Below are 19,120 nucleotides of genomic sequence, written 5' to 3' on the forward strand. Positions count from 1 at the left end.
GGATTTCACTGTATACTCCAGCTTAAGCGAAACTGCCAGACTTTAAATGGAATTTCGAGCCACTAACCAATTTATAATTTCTCATTCGTGTTTGCAGTTTTCATAAATATTATTGATTACATCGGTGCAATCCTTAGCTACTTGATAATCGCCATTGCATTGTTTGGTGGAAGATACGATGATATGTCTGTGACTGAGCTTGGTGGTCAGATCAGTAGGGTATGTAACTGTCTTCAATTGTTATAAGACAAAACTGCAAAAAAATGTATTTGATTACACTTTAACCTCTTAAACAGACGCTGACAGGGCGTAGCATAGTGTCAGTGTTATAGAAAGGCCCTGCCAGCGGGGAGGGGGGGGGGGTATCGTGGTCCCCAACTCACTTGGATGAATTTTTTTTTTTTTTTTTTTTTTTGGGGTGGGGGGGGGGGGGGGGTTCCGTCCCCAAGTCGCTTGTCTGAATTTCGAATGCTTTTTTCTTGTTGGAGTTTGGCAAGACAGGTTACGTTAAGGTTACTTTTTTTTAGCGGCTACTAATTTAAGCGATTTTTTTAGGGACTATTTCATTTAGGGATTTTCCAAAAAATTTAAAAAGTTAACTAGTGATATCATGTAAACCAGTTTTTAATGACCACATAACTAAGATGGAAGAACAAACTCAATTGAAATTGAATGAAAATTTGCTTTGCCATGGAAAGGACAAAGTTACCGGCACTCATTAAGTCGACCACGTGGGAGGGGTACTTAAATTTAACAAGTATTAAACAGGGCTGCAAATAACAGTCGGTCATTGGACATTGTCCGACCAAAATTTGCTTATGTCTGATGAAATCTCAAGTGTGGTCAGAAATAATGTCCGGACAATTTTTTGATCAAAAATCATTTTACAGCAAAGATAAATAAAAATCTGTCTGACCACAATTTTGTTTTGTCCGTCCAAGATGGTGTCTTAGTAGGACATACAGGTATGTCCTTTCAAGTTAAAAAAATTATTTGCAGCCCTGATTAAATATTAAATTTCAAGACTGAGACAAATTTTAGCCAGTACTAAATTTAGCCATTTTTGCCTATTTCGCTAAAATCGCTAAAATTAGTAGTCGCTAACAATGGTAACCTTAAGGTATTGTTTGTTGCAATTTGTATTCATGTGCTGTTGATACTGTACTTTTGGGCCATGTTGCTTGTCGGAATTCACCCTGGCAGGGCCTCTATAGAGGTAAACGTAACATATTTTGGTTTGTTTGGAACCACCCAAGTTGAACAGTCTTGATTCAGAGGAATTTATTCTGCTACATGTATGCTAGCTACGTTACAGGTGTACTTGTACTAAATTCAAAATACACTGAACAATTTAGCATTATGTAAAACAAACCATAGGATTCTAACCTTAAGTTGTTTGCTGACATATAATAGTTCAACTTTAAAATTCCTAATAATAATTATGCTGGCAGACAGCTCATCTTACTGCAGTAGCTTACATCATGAATGCCAAATGATTGGGAGAGCAAGTAGCATGCCCTTAGAAGTAGTCTGTGATTTTGATTCCAGAACTCATTTTTTGCGATGTACTTGATAAACTGTGGTAGTAAGCTTATTAACTTATCGACTGATATTTCCAACATGGCTGGATACATTCACAGGTAAGCTACTGAAAAATCTCTGTTAAGGTCGTTTCTCAGTATTGTATTGCATTGCACATCCCTACTGCGCATAATTTCTTGTGTGGTTAGCACGCACCCATTAAAAAATGGTCACCGTGGCTTTTTTAATTACCTCACCAGAGAAGAAAATCATCATTTTCTCGAAAAAGAGTATATGGTGACCTACAGTTCTGTATCATTTTTTTCCGTTGTTTTAAATTGAGTAGTAACTTTGTTTCTGCAGAATAAATATGGACCAATTCTCAGTCTAGAATAAGAAATAATCATCCGAAACGTGAATTTAGCAAGCAATCGTGACTATAATCATGGTGATATTATAAGGATTTATTGGGCATAAACAAGGTGCTGTTGCTCCTAAACGAGAATGGGCACCCCCAATTTTTATTTCAAAATTTAAGTTCTTGTAACAAAAACAATCAATGGCAAAGTTTGACAAAAATCTTAGTGCTGGCTTCAGTGGAACCCCCCCTGATCTCTTTTAACGGCCCCCTCCTCTGAAATAACCCCAGTCTGGAAATTCAATTTCTTAACCCCCTCTCTAATTTATATAACAATTTATGAACAAGATTTTTTTACGCTTTCAAAGCTATTCATTGCTCTTGTTTGTACAGAATTGGCCAGCTTTTGGAGCGTTTTGCTGCCATGGAAACAGATGCAGAACAAAAGAATACAGAAAACAAAGATTATTTAGGGTAATGTCTTAATTTGCTTTTCATTATTTTGTCCCCAGTTGCCTCCTTTTCTTTGCTGTTCTGGTACCCCCCAAAAATGTAGGTTTTCAAAGTAGTAGCAGAGCTTGCAACCATGCAGTTAAGGAGGGAGGTGTGGGGATGAGGTAGCTAGGTAACCATGCATTCACCATGTACCAAGCGGGGCACAGGGGGCAACGTGTGAACTGCATTCACGTGCCAAGAGAGCGCTCGCAGGCTACATGTACCAATGTGGCCTGGGCACTATTTTGGCCAGAATTCACATGAAGGTTTTAGTTGTTGGTTCTAGTCTTGGTCCCAAGGTTTTTTTCCAAGTTTTCTCCCTTTCCAAAAATCACAGTTTTGTTTAGTCGCGAGACCATTAAGTGTCATGCACAGTAAAATAAAAGTTATTATTATTTTGTAGTAATTTTGTCGACAATATTTTATTCAGAAACTTTCGTTCTCTCGTTGTTTTAGAGTCGAGAATTTGGCTCCTCATGGCAGCGACATAATTTTCAAGCTCATTGGTGTTTCATATGCCCCGCCAAAGTGCACGGATCCTCTTGTCCAAGGTAAAGTGCTTGTTTCGTTTGACAGTACAGAAGAACCCAATTTCTTGAAATCCTCAGTTTCTCGAAACTCTCGATTTCCCCAACCAATTTTCGTTTCCCTTGGATAGTACTTGTTTGAAATTTTACCCCCGATTTCTGGTTCCTCCCGATTTTTTTTTTCCATAGAGGTTTAAGAAATCAGGATTCTACTGTACAGTCTTCTCCGTTTTTATTTATGAACTAACGAAGCATTACTTGGAATACCGTAAAATATCGAAAATATTCTTCTCCAGAAAAGCCAATTAACCCCCCCCCCCCCAATGCCAAATAAGCGCCACCTCAAACCCAACTATGCCCCCCTCTAAAGCCAAATAGCTCCCCCTCAAAAGCCAAATAAGCCCCCTTAAAAGCCAAATAAGCCCCCTTAAAAGCCAAATAAGCCCCCCCAAAGCCAAATAAGCGCCCCCTCAAAATCCAACTATGCCCCCCTCTAAAGCTAAATATGCCCCCCCCTCAAAAGCCAACTAATCCCCCTTAAAAGCCAAATAAGCCCCCTCAAAAGCCAAATAAGCCCCCTTAAAAGCCAAATAACCCCCTCAAAAGCCAAATAAGCCCCCCTCAAAAGCCAAATAAGCTCCCTTAAAAGCCAATTAAGCCCCCTTAAAAGCCAAATAAGCCCCCTTAAAAGCCAAATACCCCCCCTCTAAAGCCAAATAAGCCCACTTAAAAGCCAAATAAGCCCCCTCAAAAGCCAAATAGCCCCCCCTCAACAGCCAAATAAGCCCACTTAAAAGCCTAATAAGCCCCCTCAAAAGCCAAATAAGCCCCCCTCAAAGGCCAAGTAGCTTCCCCCCTCCTCAAAAGCCAAATAAGCCCCCTTAAAAGCCAAATAAGCCCCCCTCCCCCAAAAAGCCTTCAAATACGCAAAAATCCTTCCGAAAATAAGCCTTCCCGAATATAAACCCCTGGGCTTGCTTTTCATGTTGTTATCTTTAGAGAGTTTTACCATGTGTTTTTATTTTGGAATGCATCCAAAAAAAAATCAGACGCAGCAACCCATCCAAATAGAAACCCAAAGATTTGCCCTCACCGAAAATAAGCCCACCTGAAATGGACGTTGAGTAAATATAAGCCCCGTGCTCATCTACGTAATTCTACGCTAAGTTTGCAACCCACGCTAAGGCCAAATAACGAAGTAATCCCTCCCCCCCCCCCCCCCCCCCGCCGGGAACCCGGAAAATAACGAGAATTAATGGCTGGCTGTTCAAAGCACGATCAAGCTAATCCGGAATTACTTCAGTTTTCACGTCTGATAATCCTAATTTGCAATGAAAACAGTTAACACGAGACAAATTAAAACCACGATCAACTTTTTTATCGACATTCGAACAACCTGACCTTTGGCTATCGCATATTTGGAGAGAAATTAAGCGTAGATTACTTCAAAGAAAATTGCGAAGTGAAGTCTACGTACTAAATGAAGACTTATCTTATGCCACGCCAGATAACAAAATGTTGTCATTGTAGGTTGACCGATTTGTATCATCGTGTTCTAGACTATCATGTTCAGGCATTCAGGAATTTCTTAAATCGCAGAAACGCATTTCTGCGTAACAGTCACTCCAGCACGTCTCTTGCTTTCATATTGTCTTTTCTCCTGAAGTTAATAGGCGAGTTTGGTACTCGAAGTGAAAGTTCTGTGCCAAGGTTGGTTTGTAGTCTCTAGTCGGTATTTGCGTGAATCACGATTTTCTTTATGTTGTCAGTTAAAAGCTCCACAACCTATTAGCCGCTTCAGCACATTCTTTATCCCAGCTCGAAATTCTCTCTTACGGATGGAATAGATGATTGGGTTCCACAGTGAACTGACAGTAAAAAAGGAACTCGTAGATAGAATGACCTCGGCTGGAACTTCCATATTTTTGCCGAACTGACGGCAAAGGCCAGTGATCCAGACGGGAAGATAGCACAGCAAAAACGCTGCAAGAACAATGCCGACATCGACAGCTGCCTTCTTCTCTTTTCTCATTCTCCTTGTCGTCTCTTGCTGCTGGCTTTCAGATCCGCCTGTGGTTTGCACTTGGACAGCTACTGTATTTCTCTGAAGGGTTTTCGCCGTCTTGAAGACCTTCAAATTTAGGAACACGATTATCGAAAAGGGCACAGCAAAAAAAACAAGCGCGGTAAAGATTTTTAACAGCTCAGGGATGGAACTACTCAGCCCCCACCATCCTTGTTCGCAGTAGAACAGTTCTGGGTTGTAAACGTAATTTCCAAAACCAAAGAACGGACCGATGGAAAATGGAATTGGAACTATCCAGATGAGTGCAATAAGCAACACTTTGGACTTGGTGATCGTACCATCGTATGTCAAAGGTGATTTCACTATGGCGCTGTATCGCTCATAAGACACAGCTATCAGATGAAGAACCGTGTTAAGGTAGAAGTATCTTGTAAAGGATGCTTCGAGAAAACACATTGTTTGGCCGTATAGCCATCTTTCTTGTGCTATGCTTGCGATGCGGAATGAGTTTGTGAGAATAAGAAAGAGAAAATCTGACCCGGCGAGGCTGGCGAGTAGAACATACCGCATCACATGAAATCTTCTCTCCAAGAGGATCGTCACTATTACCAGTAAATTTCCAGGAAGACCGATCACGTTGAAAAGGGCGCGGAACACTGCAATAACTTGGGGAAAAACCATGTTCGATTTAAAACGGTTTCGACTGTCTCTGGTCTGGGACTCTGGCAGCATCTATGTTAACTTAGAATAACAATTAGTATCATACGAGAATACGTTGAATACTTTTCTGTTTTGAAACAAATGAAGCGGAAATTGGGATTGAAACAACTTTGAAAGAAATTAGACTAACAATTACAGCAATTTTTGTTTATTCTTTATAAGTTTTCTTTATACTTAATCCATGCATGTGAAATTAGCTTTCGTATTAGTTAAGCCTCAACTGTACGTTTAAGAACAACTGTGAATTTTTCAGGTTGCTTTGAGGTTTATAATAAAAGTACAGCAATCACATTTATATTTTAGCGAGAACTAAAATCGAAATCATTTAGTGTATACTTTTAGTTTGCGTGGGTACTTTTTAACAACACCAAACTGCTTTTTATGTTACTTTTGAGGGCGTAATCTTAAAAGTAATCATAATCTAAGTTTTCATTGGCTCGAAATTTTCTATGGGAAGGAAGAATTCAAGTGGTACTTAGCACGTTTTGACGATTGTTGTAATGGATGCAATTGTCACCGTGGTGTATTGTAGTTATAGGTTACAGCTGTTAGCCAATCAAGACATGCGTAGCATGGATCTTCAGTTATTTCAAGACACTGTAAGTCAATCTACTTACAGAGGGATCAACTTTTTTTAGGACGTCGAAATTTTTAGTGGGAAAAGATATTAAACGACATTTGCTTTCTTACACGAAATTCAAATTATTTGGCTTAAAAGAAGCTGCATCATTAAGCATTTGTGAACAAATTTTATACGAACAGAATTCGTTACAAAGACTTTGCCTCACTTCGGCCGTTTTCAGAGATCACTGAGTAATGGAACACGAATAATACTAATACCCCATTCACACCAGGGAAACATGCTTAGTTAAACCAGGTTTAACAAAGTTAAAATCAGCAACCGAGAACTGAGAGACTGAATTTTACAATGGGTTCAAGTAAGCTCTTCGTTGTGTTTTTGCTGTGACAATTTGAAGGCGACAAACATCAGTTAGAAAATTCTATGAAGAAAGCAGCTTTTAAGAAAACTAGAAATGTTTATAAACAGATTGATCTAAAAATTGTCGGTGTTCGATGCGAATGAAATATTTGACAGCGGCTCGAAAAATGCCTATTTTTCTAATTTTCCAGACGTTGCGGCGGGCCCGAAGGGGCAAAATATTTAATGGCTCCTAACGCGGCCAGAAAATCATTTTGAATCAAACCAAATTTGTTTTAGTTCTAGCCTTGGTAAGTCTCTCAGATGCCAGAGTTTCAGGCAAAATTATTTTTTGACGCTAATTTGAGTGGGTGTTTTTCTAATTTTGGTGTGGATGGAATAATAGAGAGATTAAGTATGACGTTGTACGGCAAACTCGAGCTTTACTTTCATTTTGTTACCTTTATCAAAATTAATCCCTCATAAAAATAGGAAAAAAATCCCAAATTCACGACGAGCACAAACCAAATCATTTCCGCGTACGAACGCCAAACAGCAATTGCAGAATTCTCTAAAAACTCCATTCAGCTCGCTCTGCATACCTCAATTTCGCGCAAAATGGAACGGGCATATTTCGCGGGGCTTAAATTTCGCGACTTGGCCAAAAAATGCGTTAAAGGAACTAAATTTCGCGAAAATTGTCAAAATACTGGTCTGCATTAACAAACAATCAATCTCAAAATTGGCACAATTGATTTTAATTTTCCCCAGCAATAGTTTCCAATGACACTGAACAAAGCCATTTAACAAAAGGAAACTTAAAGCAGTTTGACATGTTCCTTTGTAACATAGTAGAGCTAGTTTGACGACTGTATCAAGATAATTATGTATAAACTGACGGCAACGTTAATTAATCATAAAGAATCAGTTTATTGAAGGGTATTAAAGTTTGCTTCGTTATTTTTCGCGAGCCCCTTTTTTCGCGGGTCTTTAATTTCGCGATATTTTGAAATCACAAAAATTAAGTCCCGCGAAAATAAGTATCAATAAGGTATACCACAACACGGCGAATTTACTCCGAAATATTCGTACGCTTCCTTAAAACAGCAAGAAAACAGGTTCTAGCAATCTAAACACTGAGTCAACTTTTTTCACTTGCAGTAATTCAAGTAAGGCTGAAGCGTTTTCCCTTTTTTCGTATATTCCAACATAACAGCACTGGACCCTTGTAGACCCTCCCTCCCCCCCCCCCCCCCCCATTTCACCCCACCCTACCGAACGCACTCCCCTAATTTCCAATTACTACTAGTTTAACTTGTTTTATATTGTATCAAGAACTCCAAGAATAGACCATATTCGTATTCTCGGTATTGGACTGGAACTAGCTTGCAATGGAGGCTCATGCGGGGGAATAACATTAAAAACAGCTTCATGTCATTTGCATTTGAAAAGATTACCCGTATTAGCCTCCATTGCAAGCTAGTTTCAGTCCAATATTTAGAATACGAATAAGGCCTAATAATATATTGTGGTTCAATATTACTCTTAGTACAATTTGGTATTTTCCTTTGTTTTATATTCATTATCACATATTACCATTTATTATATATAGTCCGGCGGCTTAGCTCGAAATTTTAGTTGAATTGTGCACTTTTTGATACAAGCATGAAACTTGGCACAATGAAAGTGGTCACCAACAGAAATTTTTTCAGATATAGTGCCAAGCCCGAAAAACACCGGTTTCCATGGAAACCTTAATTTATTAACCCTATTCAGACCGGGCTTTTTTGGTTCTTTTCAGACCTCCGTAACTTCCAGAATATTTAAGCAATCACAATGAAGCTTAGGGAATATATAGTATGTCCAAACACCTATCTTTTGGTATACGTCACGTGGAAAGATGACGTCACATGACGTGACAATTACATAATTATGTCAAAACAGCCGCCATCTTGGATTTCGAATTTCTTCCAAGACGTCATAAAACCGCCCAAAATTACTGCAAAGTACTCAAAATCAATAAAACTGTACTAAAAAACCGTAAAGGATGAAAATAATTGCATTAAAATTATTTTTCATTAATAGAAACACCGAAAATTACAAAATTGGGAAAACATGCCTATCAAAATGCCGTTGCCATGGTGACGTCATGTTCCTGAAACAACAACTTACCCTACCAAATTATTTCCAGATAAATTTTAGATAAACTCGCAAAGTTTGGCAGCGTTTGGTTGAATCTTAAAAAAGTTATAAGCGTTCAAAGTCAGCGCGGGCACTTTCCGCCCCTCCCGGTCTGGATAGGGTTAAAATCAATGAAATTTCGTGAAATATTTACTTGTCCTGGTTTATAGACAAATACTATTATGCCAGGTAGTGATACCAAGTCGCACGTACAAAATTTAGAATGAAATGCTGTAATTTAGACTGTTCACAGCCCTATATTTTTATATTTTCCTATTTTTCTTCTGTTAGCGAACGGTTCACCGATCGCGAGAGACCTGGACGCTAGCGCAAAACGAAAGACGCGAGGGAGCAGAGGGCGGGGAACGAAAAATATTTTCCCATGCAATTATTTCCTATTACATTATTGGTATCAAACAGATGATAAAAAATGACAATTGTAAGCCTAATTAAAAGCATTCATATCTGTATTTATGAATAAAAATCAACAATAAAAGGTTTATAAAAGTACAAGAAGAAATACTTTGTGGGGAAGGGGCAGAGGGGCCTCTCGGCTGAAAATTTTATTGCTGTTTGCTAGCTGAAAATAGGAAATTGGCGTTGGCACTATATCAAGAATTGATTAGTATGCGAATGCTTGTAATCCTGCAAAGTTTGGTGCTTGTATCAAAAATCGCACAATTTAGGAGCTAAGCCGCCGGACTAATAGCCGCGAGTGTTTTACTGGAAAACAGACCACTCGTAAAATTCATACGAAACTACATCCGGGACTGTAGTGGCGTATTTTCCATATCCTCACTAGTGAGGATATCGATGACGTCATTTCCCGCCTTTGCACGGTTGTTTGTGCAAAGCTGCCAACGCCGGTTGGAAATGGCGAGTTATCGATTCGTGAAGTTCTCTGAAGCCAAAATAAAATCTTTCACTGAGAAGCAGGAAAAGGCTAACACGAAGAAAAGACTTCACATGATGACTTAAAATTATTTAAAAGAGCTTCTTGTTTGTGGAGTCACTCAAACGAAAGGAGGGAAAATCAAGACATTTCAGCTGCCAAACCTCAAGAATTTGCGATCAAAAAACAGAAAAGCGGTGAGTTTGAGCAGAAACAGATTTCTAAACGGTGGATTATATATTATCAGTGACACTGATGAAAGTTAATAACAGACTGTTTTAACATTTACGTTATACATCTTCTGAAAGCTTCAGGTCGCGAAATTTTGCCTTTCAGATTGACAATTTGCGTGCTCAATTGTTATATTTAGCCGTCGATCGTGTTTAACCTCTTGATGAATAAAAATGTTTTTACTTTTACTTCATGCATGATGTTTGTCTATATAATACCAGGATAATAAAAAGAAAATTACACGGTGGCTTGAAGATAAGAATTTTATTTTCTCGTGGTAAAAGTTATATTTACTCATTCGCTGCGCTCATTCGTAAAATATTGCTTTACCACTCGAAAATAAAATTCATATCTTCGCGCCGCCGTGTAATATCCTCTATACAAAAGAAAATACCAATTTTTTCAAGGGTAAAATTGAACCACAATACATACATTTTGGCCGTTCTGGGGTGCGGATCAAACGCAGCGAAGTCGGTACAGAAAAGTCCGGACACCGATATTCTCCCAGTACAATCCCAAACAAGTTTGGTTAATAAGAAATTTGTTATAATTACTGGACTTTACAACTGAAAAAGAGCTGATGAAACTGTTGGACTGGCAATAAAACACATTGATTGGTCTTTTTTAGTCGTGGCTGTCTCTGTGTCTCATGTAAAAACCAAGAAAGAATAACCTCTCGGGAAATACTTTAACTTCTGAGGCCTTTGATCAAGTGTTAGCAATCTTCGGAACACCTCGGATGATCTAGATGAATGGTAGAGCATGCATACATTACTCGAGCCCACACTAAATTCAATTTAGGGAGTTAAGGTTTTTGTCGACGCCGATGATAACGTCGATCAAAACACTGTTAATTTTTATGTTACTTTAAGAACTTCGCGGTAATCTAGTTTAGTCATTAAGCTTGTCTATAGATTTCAGAGCTATCGTCAACTTAGCCTGTTCCGGGCTCTCGGTAGTTGAAGGGAAAAGCGAAAAACGCGGGCGAACGAGGAAAAAACGAGGTTGGACGGAGGCGACCCGCGCGCGTTATTCGCTCTCCCATAACTACCGAGAGCCTGGAACAGGCTATCATCAACTGAATATTTAAAGACAGCGATCAATTCCAAATTGAAAACAGAACGCAGAATTTGGTGATTTCACGTTGTTCATAGAACGGCGAAAGAAATGTACCAATATTTATAACGCACGTACAGGTTAATTTACTGCTAATTATAGCTTTTGTTTAGCGATGTTCCCGATTGCCACCTTCCCGCGTCGTTAGATTTTGAGGGGAGCATATAATCTGAGCTAAAAAAATGTCGGACGAGAAAAGAGCAAAGTGTTTTGACGGCTACTTCGGGCTATTGCATATAAGCCAGTAGTTCACTTCAAGGAAAACTGCGGAGGAAAGAAGACTTGATATATACGGAACCATACAACGACAAGTTTACATCGAAACATTGTAGGTTGATCGATATTTTGCCATCGTGTTCTGCACAATCATGTTCAGGTATTCACTAATATCTTTAATCGCAGAAACGCCTTTCTGCGTTTAAGTCATTCCAGCTCTTCCCTCGCTTCCACAATTTCTTCTATCCTGAAGGTACTGGGCGAGTTTTGCTGCGCGATTCTTGAAGTCCAAGCTTCTGTGTCAAGGTTGGCTTGTCGTCTCGAGTCAGCATTTGCGTGAATCGCGATATCGTTGATGTTGCCTGAAATTCCACAAACTCCCATCCGTCCCAGCACATTCTTAATCCCGGCTCGAAATTCTCTCTTACGGATGGAATAGATAATTGGGTTGCACAGCGAGCTGACAGTGAAGATGGAACTCGTAGATTGAACGACCTCAGCTGGAACTTCCATATTTTTGCCGAACTGACGACAAAGACCAGTGATCCAGACGGGAAGATAGCACAGCAAAAACGCTGCAAGAATAATGCCGACATCGACAGCTGCCTTCTTCTCTTTTCTCATTCTCCTTGTCGTTTCTTGCTGTTGGCTTTCAGATCCGCTGGTGGTTTCCACTTGTACAGCTACTGTGTTTCTTTGAAGGATTTGCGCTGTCTTGAAGACCCTCCAATTTAGAAACGTGATTATCAAAAAGGGCACAGCAAACAAAATAAGCGCGGTAAAGATTTTTAACAGCTCAGGGATGGAAACGCTCTGCCCCCACCATCCTTGTTCGCAGTAGAACAGTTCTGGGTTGTAAACGTAATGTCCGCTATCGAAAAACGGACCGATGGTAATCGGAATCGGTACCACCCAGATGAACGCAATTAGAACCACTTTGAACTTCGTAATCGTACCATCGTATGTCAAAGGTGATTTGACTATGGCGCTGTATCGCTCATAAGACACTGCTATCAGATGAAGAACCGTGTTAAGGTAGAAGTATCTTGTAAAAGATGCTTCGAGAAAACACATTGTCTGGCCGTATAGCCATCTTTCTTGTGCTATGCTTGCGATGCGGAATGAGTTTGTGAGAATTAGAAAGAGAAAATCTGACCCGGCGAGGCTGGCGAGTAGAACATATCGCATCACATGAAATCTTCTCTCCAAGAGGATCGTCACTACTACCAGTAAATTTCCAGGGAGACCAATCACGTTGAAAATGGCGCGGAACACTGCAGTGACTTGGGGAAAAACCATGTTCGATTTGAAACGGTTTCGACTGTCTCTGGTCTGGGAATCTGGCAGCATCTATGTTAACTTAGAATAAAAATTAGCATCTCATACGAGAGTGCGTTGAATACTTTTCTGTTTTGAAACAAATTAGGCGGAAATTAGCATTGAAATAACCTTGAAATAAATTAGACTAACAATAACAACAATCTTAGCTTAAAGTATAATTAAGTTTTCTTTATACTTACTTTCGTGAAATTTATGTCAAAATTAACAAAAAATTGTGTGAAAATTAGACTTGTAAAATTAGCCTTCGTATAATTAAAGCCTTAACTGTAACTTTAAGAACAGCTGTGAATTTTTGCTCTGAGGTTTTCGATAAAATTTCAACAATCATAATTATATTTTAGTGAGAACTAGAATCGAAATCATTTATTATATTTTTTTAGTTTGCGTGGGTACTTTTGAACGACGACAAACTGCTTTTTATGTTACTCAAAAGTTATCATAATCTAAGTTTTCATTGGCTCAAAATTTTCTATGGGGAGGAAGAGGTCAAGTGCCACTTAATCATAAAGTCTTTTTCGCCGAAAAAGTCAGAAAATTTTGAAGTTTAGCCAGGTGTCTGTGTTCTGATTCAGTTTTGCTCTTAGTACAATGTGGTGTTTTCCTTTGTTTTCTGTTCATTATCATATATTACCATACACGACAACAAAAGAAAAATACCAAATTGTACCAAGTGTAAAACTGAATCAGAACACAGACACCTGGCTAAACTTCAAAATTTTCTGACTTTTTCGGCGAAAAAGACTTTAAAATCCTTCTTGCTGTTTAGAAAATGTTTCAAAGTTGAGCCAACTGTCAAATCTTCCTTTCAAGACTGACTACGATGAGCTTCTTTCGATATATTAAAATTCAGCTTGGTAGAGAGGCCAAGAGGACAAAAACAAAAGAAATTTTACAAGTGTGTTTATTCATTTCGTTTGTTGTGTCGTCTAGGCCTCGCAACCAAGCTGAATATTAATATATCGAAAGAAGCCATCAGAATGAACTGAAAACGGCGCCCTGTAAAATGCGCTCAAAAATCCACTCGTGGCCGTCTCATGTAATAGAAACAAGTATAGAAGTCATTTTCCCGGATAATATTTTAACTTCTAAAGTCTTTGTTTATCCCAAACTTTAGCAATCTCCGTCGGAACACCTCGGATGAACTTTAAGGTAGCCTTCGGAAATTTCGCGAAAATGTTCAGGGAAATTTGGCACCCTAGCCTGCGCGCACGTAATGACTTCGGGTGGGTTTTTCACTTTTTCTTCGGGAGGACCTTCGAGGATTTTCTTGATATGTAAGCTTCGGGATAATTTAGACTTGACAAAGGATAGCCAATTTCCATATAGACTTTTATAATATAGATAGGAGTCTTACGCGCGCATCTGATTGGCTAAAATTCTATGCATTTTATCAGAGTATAAAACATATGAAAAATCATGTTTTATTGTTTTTCGTCAGCTTTCCTCGAGTGCTTTGCGCGTCGTTGACTGTTCGTTGGCTATAACCACTCGTATCCAACAAGGGCGAATGGAATAATTGTTTTATTAAATTCCTTTTTAAGTATAAATCCACTGGACATTTCATTTTGATGTAAACGAAGTGAGGCGGGAAAAATTGTGGCGCGTTGTCCACTGCTTGAGTTGAATGAAACTCGCAGTAGGAAAGCGAGCGAGAGAGTTGTTCTTTCGAAGATTTTCTTCGACGATCGTCCTCTTAAATCAGTCTATTCATGCTGGAACTTGATTGTGAGCAATTACCCTAAGGTTTACGGTAGAATATCAAAAGCAGTGACGTCCCTACTAGTCCGGGGACCGATATACGCCCTGTTCAAGTCCGAACGAAGCTAGGTTAATTGAAGGTTGTCATCGACTATAGCTATATAGAGCTGTAGCCGGAAATTGACCTGGCAATAAAACATTGATTGGTCGTTTTAAGTCTTGGCCGTCTCATGTAAAAAAGAAAAGATCAAGATTAATAAGGCTTGAACAATACTTTACTCTGAAATGCTTTGATCAGCTTATTTTATCTTCGAATACCTGAATGAAATTCTGTCAGTTTTCTGGAAATCTTCCCGTAAACTATTTTCGGGCATTTGCATCCTTTGTTTACTTCGGGAATCTTGGGGTCTTCCAGTAGTTATTTAATTAAATCTTTCGGGGGACTTCGCGGAATGTCTAAATAAGCTTCGTATAATTTGAGACATTACGGATACGATCCATATAGACATGTAAAGATTTTAAACGTAAAAATACCAAAATTGCAGTCTTGAGAACACTTGAGAAATGTAGAAAATCATTCGCCTGCGGCTCATATTTTCTACATGTTCCCGAGTCGATGTTCTCAAATGCCCGTCGTGTTTTATGACAGTATAAATAAGTCAGCGTCAAACTTAATATAATTGTTAAGTAATGATTTTATTTCACGGTTTTATCACAGTGATATCCATATTAATTTTTACATTTGGCTTTACAATCATACAGTACTGGATACAGTCCACAGCAATATACAAAACACAGCATTTGTTTTTTTCCCTTAAAATCAGTGTAGGCCAGCAGTTATTTTAATTTCAAAGGTGATTATTGTCGCCCAAGAAATTGACCCAACAGCTCTTAAGGGAAAATCGTTAACACTTAAGATACGCGTTCCCCGGTCTTCAGGAAATTTAAAAGTAGTTTGAGTACAATTGCTTTAAAATATCTGTTGTGATTTACAACAAATAATAAAAAGGATTTTTACCGATAAAAAAAGATTTTAACCGCTAAAGGTTTTTTCTTAGGCCCCGTCCACACTAATCCGGATAAATTTGAAAACAGAGTTTTCGCCACCGAAAACAGGACAAAATGTTTTCCGTCCACACTATCGTTTACGTATCGTTTCAATAATTTCACTGTCCACACTAATACGGATAAATTTGAAAATGAAACACTGCATCGGCCGTAGATGAATTGTGGAGTATGCGTATATTACTCTAGCCCACACTAAATTCAAACAAGAACTTCTTAGAAGTTTTAACTGCGCTGCCAAAAAAATTACCGCAAATTCTGCTCATAAAAAAATTTTCATTCATCTTGGTATTCGCGCACAAAAACGTTATGCGATTTCTTAGCACCGCAATTGTCTCACGAGTCACATAATCCGAGGCTTACGTTGTTGCCGTTCAGATTTCTGATAAATCAAAGACGATAAATCAACGACTGTTGTCGATTTCAACAGTTCGAGATAATAAAAAAAATAGTATAGTTCACTCTAAACAAGCTAAAAATAGATCAAAATATTCGTTAAAAAGTTTCCATTGGTAACGGATTTATAGCTTTTCAACATTGTGTGATCCTATAAATTTCAGGGCTGTCCTCAGCTGAATATTTAAAGACAGCAATCAATTCCAAATAGAAAGTTGAATATTAACAGTTCGCAGAATTTGGCGATTTCATGTTGCTCATTGAACGGCGAAAGAAATGTACCAAGATTTATAACGCACGTACAGGGTTATTGAACTGCTAATTAAACCTTTTGTCAAGCGTCGTTCGCGATTGCCGCCTTCTCTCGTTGTTAGATTTTGAGGGGAGCGTATAATCTGAGGTTAGGAAATATCGAACTTACGAAAGAGAAGAGGTCCGACGAAAAAAAGAGCAACGTACATAATGTGTTTTGACGGCTACTTTGGGCTATTGCATATAATCCAGTAGATAACTACAAGGAAAACTGCAGAGGAAAGAAGACTTGATAAATACAATACAACGACAATTTTACATCGAAACATTGTAGGTTGATCGATATTTTGCCATCGTGTTCTGCACAATCATGTTCAGGTATCAGTCAGTACTGCGTTTAAGTCACTCCAGCTCTTCCCTTGCTTATAATCTATTGCGTATAATCCAGTAGATCACTTCAGGGAAAACTGCGAGGAAAGTAGACTTATACAATACAACGACAAGTTTACATCGAAACATTGTTGGTTGATCGATATTTTGTCATCGTGTTTTCCACAGTCATGTTCAGGTATTCAGTTATTTCTTAAATCGCAGAACTACATTTTCTGCGTAACAGTCATTCCAGCATTTTCCTTGCCTCCACAATGTCTTCTATCCTGAAGGTATTGGGCGAGTTTTGCTGTGCAATTCTTGAAGTCCAAGCTTCTATGCCAAGGTTGGCTTGTCGTCTTGAGTCAGCATTTGCGTGAATCGCGATATCGTTGATGTTGCCTGCAGTTCCATAAATCCCCATCCGTCTCAGCACATTCTTAATCCCGGCTCGAAATTCTTTTTTACGGATGGAATAGATGATTGGGTTGCACAGCGAACTGACGGTGAAGATGGAATTTGTAGTTAGAATCACCTCGGCTGGAACTTCCATATTTTTGCCGAACTGACGACAAAGACCAGTGATCCAGCTGGGAAGATAGCACAGCATAAACGCTGCAATGATAATGCTGATGTCGACAGCTGCCTTCTTCTCTCCTCTTCTCCTTGTCATCTCTTGCTGCTGGCTTTCAGATCCGCTTATGGTTCCCACTTGGACAGCTACTGTGTTTCTCTGCAGAATTCTCGCCGTCTTGAAGACCCTCCAATTTAGGAACGTGATTATCAAAAATGGAATGACAAAAAATATAAGCGCGATGGAGATCTTTTTCAGTCCAGATAGGGATCCGCTCTGTACGGACCATCCTTGTTCGCAGTAGAACAGTTCTGGGTTGTAAACGTAAGTTCCCCAACCGACGAATGGAGCGATGGAAAATGGAATCGGAACTATCCAGATGAGGGCAATAAACACCATTCTGGACTTAGTTATCGTACCATCGTATGTCAAAGGAGATTTGACTATGGCGTTGTATCGCTCATAAGACACGGCTATCAGATGAAGAACCGTGTTAAGGTAGAAGTATCTTGAAAAGAATGGATTGAGAAAACACATCGTCTGGCCGTATAGCCATCTTTCTTGTGCTATGCTTGCGATGCGGAATGAGTTTGTGAGAATTAAAAAGAGAAAATCTGAAACAGCGAGGCTGGCGAGTAGAACATACCGCATCACATGAAATCTTCTCTCCAAGAGGATCGTCACTATTACCAGTAAATTTCCAGGAAGACCGATCACGTTGAAAATGGCGCGGAATACTGCAATGACTTGGGGAAAAACCATGTTTGATGTGAAACCGTTTCGACAGGAGTTCTTGTGTGTCTCTGGTCTGGGAATGTGGCAGCATCTATGTTAACTTAGAATAATAATTAGCATTTCACGAGAATGCGTTTAATACTTTTCTGTTTTGGAACAAATGGGGCGGAAATTGGGATTGACATAACTTTGAAAGAAATCATACTTACAATAACAACATTTTTTATTTTTTCTTTGCTTAAAAAAGACAAATTTTCTTTATACTTACTTCCGTACATGTGAAATTAGCCTTCGTATCAGGTAATAAAGTCTTAACCGTAAGTTTACGAGCAATTGTAATTTTTTCCTCTGAGGTTTTCAATAAAAGTATAATCACATATATTGTATAAAACTTAAGTGAGAACTTAAATCGAAATCATTTCAGTTTATTTTTTAGTTAGCTTGGATACTTTTTACTAACGCCAAACTGCTTAACGCTTAACTTTAGAGGGCGTAATCTCCCTGTATTTTATCCAACAAATGTGCAGATGTCAAATTTATCTGAAATACGCAGTTACTACAAATAACAAGTCAAACTAATTAGGGAAGGATTAAGTTTTCTTTGACTCGAAATTTTCTACGGGAAGGAAAACGTCAAGTGGTACTTAACAAACAAACTGAGCACGTTTTGACAGTTGTCATGGTTGCAATTGTCACCGTGGTGTATCGTTACAATAGGTTACAGCTGTTAGCCAATCAAGACATGCGTTGCATGCATCTTCAGTTATTTCATAAATTTGTATGACATCAAACTGTTCATAGAAAGATCACACTTTCAGCAGCACAATATTTTGGTCGCCCACTACCTCTTGGAACGAGACTTGTCATTGGTTCTCAAAACAATCCTGAACAAGTCACAAGAATGTCCCAGCACTAGAAAACAACAGGTGTGAATGAAAATAGAGGTTCTAAAGTGTTATGTTTTTCTGCAAGATTTTGAGTGAGAAAATATGTTTAACGACATATGCTTTTTTAGACGAAATTCAAATTTTGTGGCTTTAAAGAAGCTGCATCGTTAAGCATTTGTGAACTAAATTTTATTCAAACAGAATTCGAAGTAACGTACCAAAGACTTTGCCTCACTTTGGCCCTTTCCAGAAAACACTGAGTAACCAAACATGAAACTAATATTCATTCAGCTCGTTCTCCCTATGTCACAAAACTGAAAATTTAGTCTTAAATATTCTCATGCTCCTTTAAAACCGTGAGAAACAGATTGCACCAATCTAAAACACACACTATTGTTTTATATTAGAATTTATTATATACGAACCCGAGGCTGGGATTTTGAAAAGAATATAATTTTGTGTGTTGATTGTAGATACAATACAACTATATGTTTTAAACTAAACCGTATTAAATTATTCTTTCTCTAAACATCAAAACTTGTCAATAAAACGACAAAAACCTGCACTAGCAAATGTTCGATGCTAATGACAGTTCGATGAA

The 19,120-nt window shown here is 38.6% G+C and overlaps 4 protein-coding genes across 4 annotated transcripts in view; 1 reads left to right on the plus strand and 3 right to left on the minus strand.

The window, feature by feature from the left end:
* Positions 1–19,120, plus strand: part of LOC144634960 (lysosomal cobalamin transporter ABCD4-like) — a 45,239-nt gene that overhangs the window by 8,059 nt on the left and 18,060 nt on the right. Inside the window, exons 9-12 of the mRNA XM_078494005.1 lie at positions 98–219; positions 1,549–1,640; positions 2,273–2,353; positions 2,831–2,925. Of these exons, the coding sequence (XP_078350131.1) occupies positions 98–219; positions 1,549–1,640; positions 2,273–2,353; positions 2,831–2,925 (390 nt within the window). The remainder of the gene's footprint in view (positions 1–97; positions 220–1,548; positions 1,641–2,272; positions 2,354–2,830; positions 2,926–19,120) is intronic.
* LOC144635041 (octopamine receptor beta-1R-like) lies at positions 4,596–5,623 on the minus strand. Its single transcript, XM_078494110.1, has one exon. It carries the CDS (start codon positions 5,606–5,608, stop codon positions 4,667–4,669), a length of 942 nt encoding a protein of 313 aa, XP_078350236.1. The 5' UTR covers positions 5,609–5,623; the 3' UTR covers positions 4,596–4,666.
* LOC144635406 (octopamine receptor beta-1R-like) lies at positions 11,410–12,501 on the minus strand. Its single transcript, XM_078494515.1, has one exon. The coding sequence runs from the start codon at positions 12,499–12,501 to the stop codon at positions 11,410–11,412; it is 1,092 nt and encodes a 363-aa protein (XP_078350641.1).
* On the minus strand, positions 16,571–17,659 carry LOC144635407 (octopamine receptor beta-1R-like). Its single transcript, XM_078494516.1, has one exon. The coding sequence runs from the start codon at positions 17,657–17,659 to the stop codon at positions 16,571–16,573; it is 1,089 nt and encodes a 362-aa protein (XP_078350642.1).

This window comes from Oculina patagonica, chromosome 13 (assembly GCF_052425735.1).
Source record: "Oculina patagonica isolate OP01 chromosome 13, crgOcupat, whole genome shotgun sequence".
Classification (NCBI taxonomy): domain Eukaryota; kingdom Metazoa; phylum Cnidaria; class Anthozoa; order Scleractinia; family Oculinidae; genus Oculina; species Oculina patagonica.

Bases quoted from the DNA above. Each gene is read 5' to 3' on its own strand.
- LOC144635041 (XM_078494110.1), bottom strand. From the start codon at position 5,608: ATGGTTTTTCCCCAAGTTATTGCAGTGTTCCGCGCCCTTTTCAACGTG.
- LOC144635406 (XM_078494515.1), bottom strand. From the start codon at position 12,501: ATGGTTTTTCCCCAAGTCACTGCAGTGTTCCGCGCCATTTTCAACGTG.
- LOC144635407 (XM_078494516.1), bottom strand. From the start codon at position 17,659: ATGGTTTTTCCCCAAGTCATTGCAGTATTCCGCGCCATTTTCAACGTG.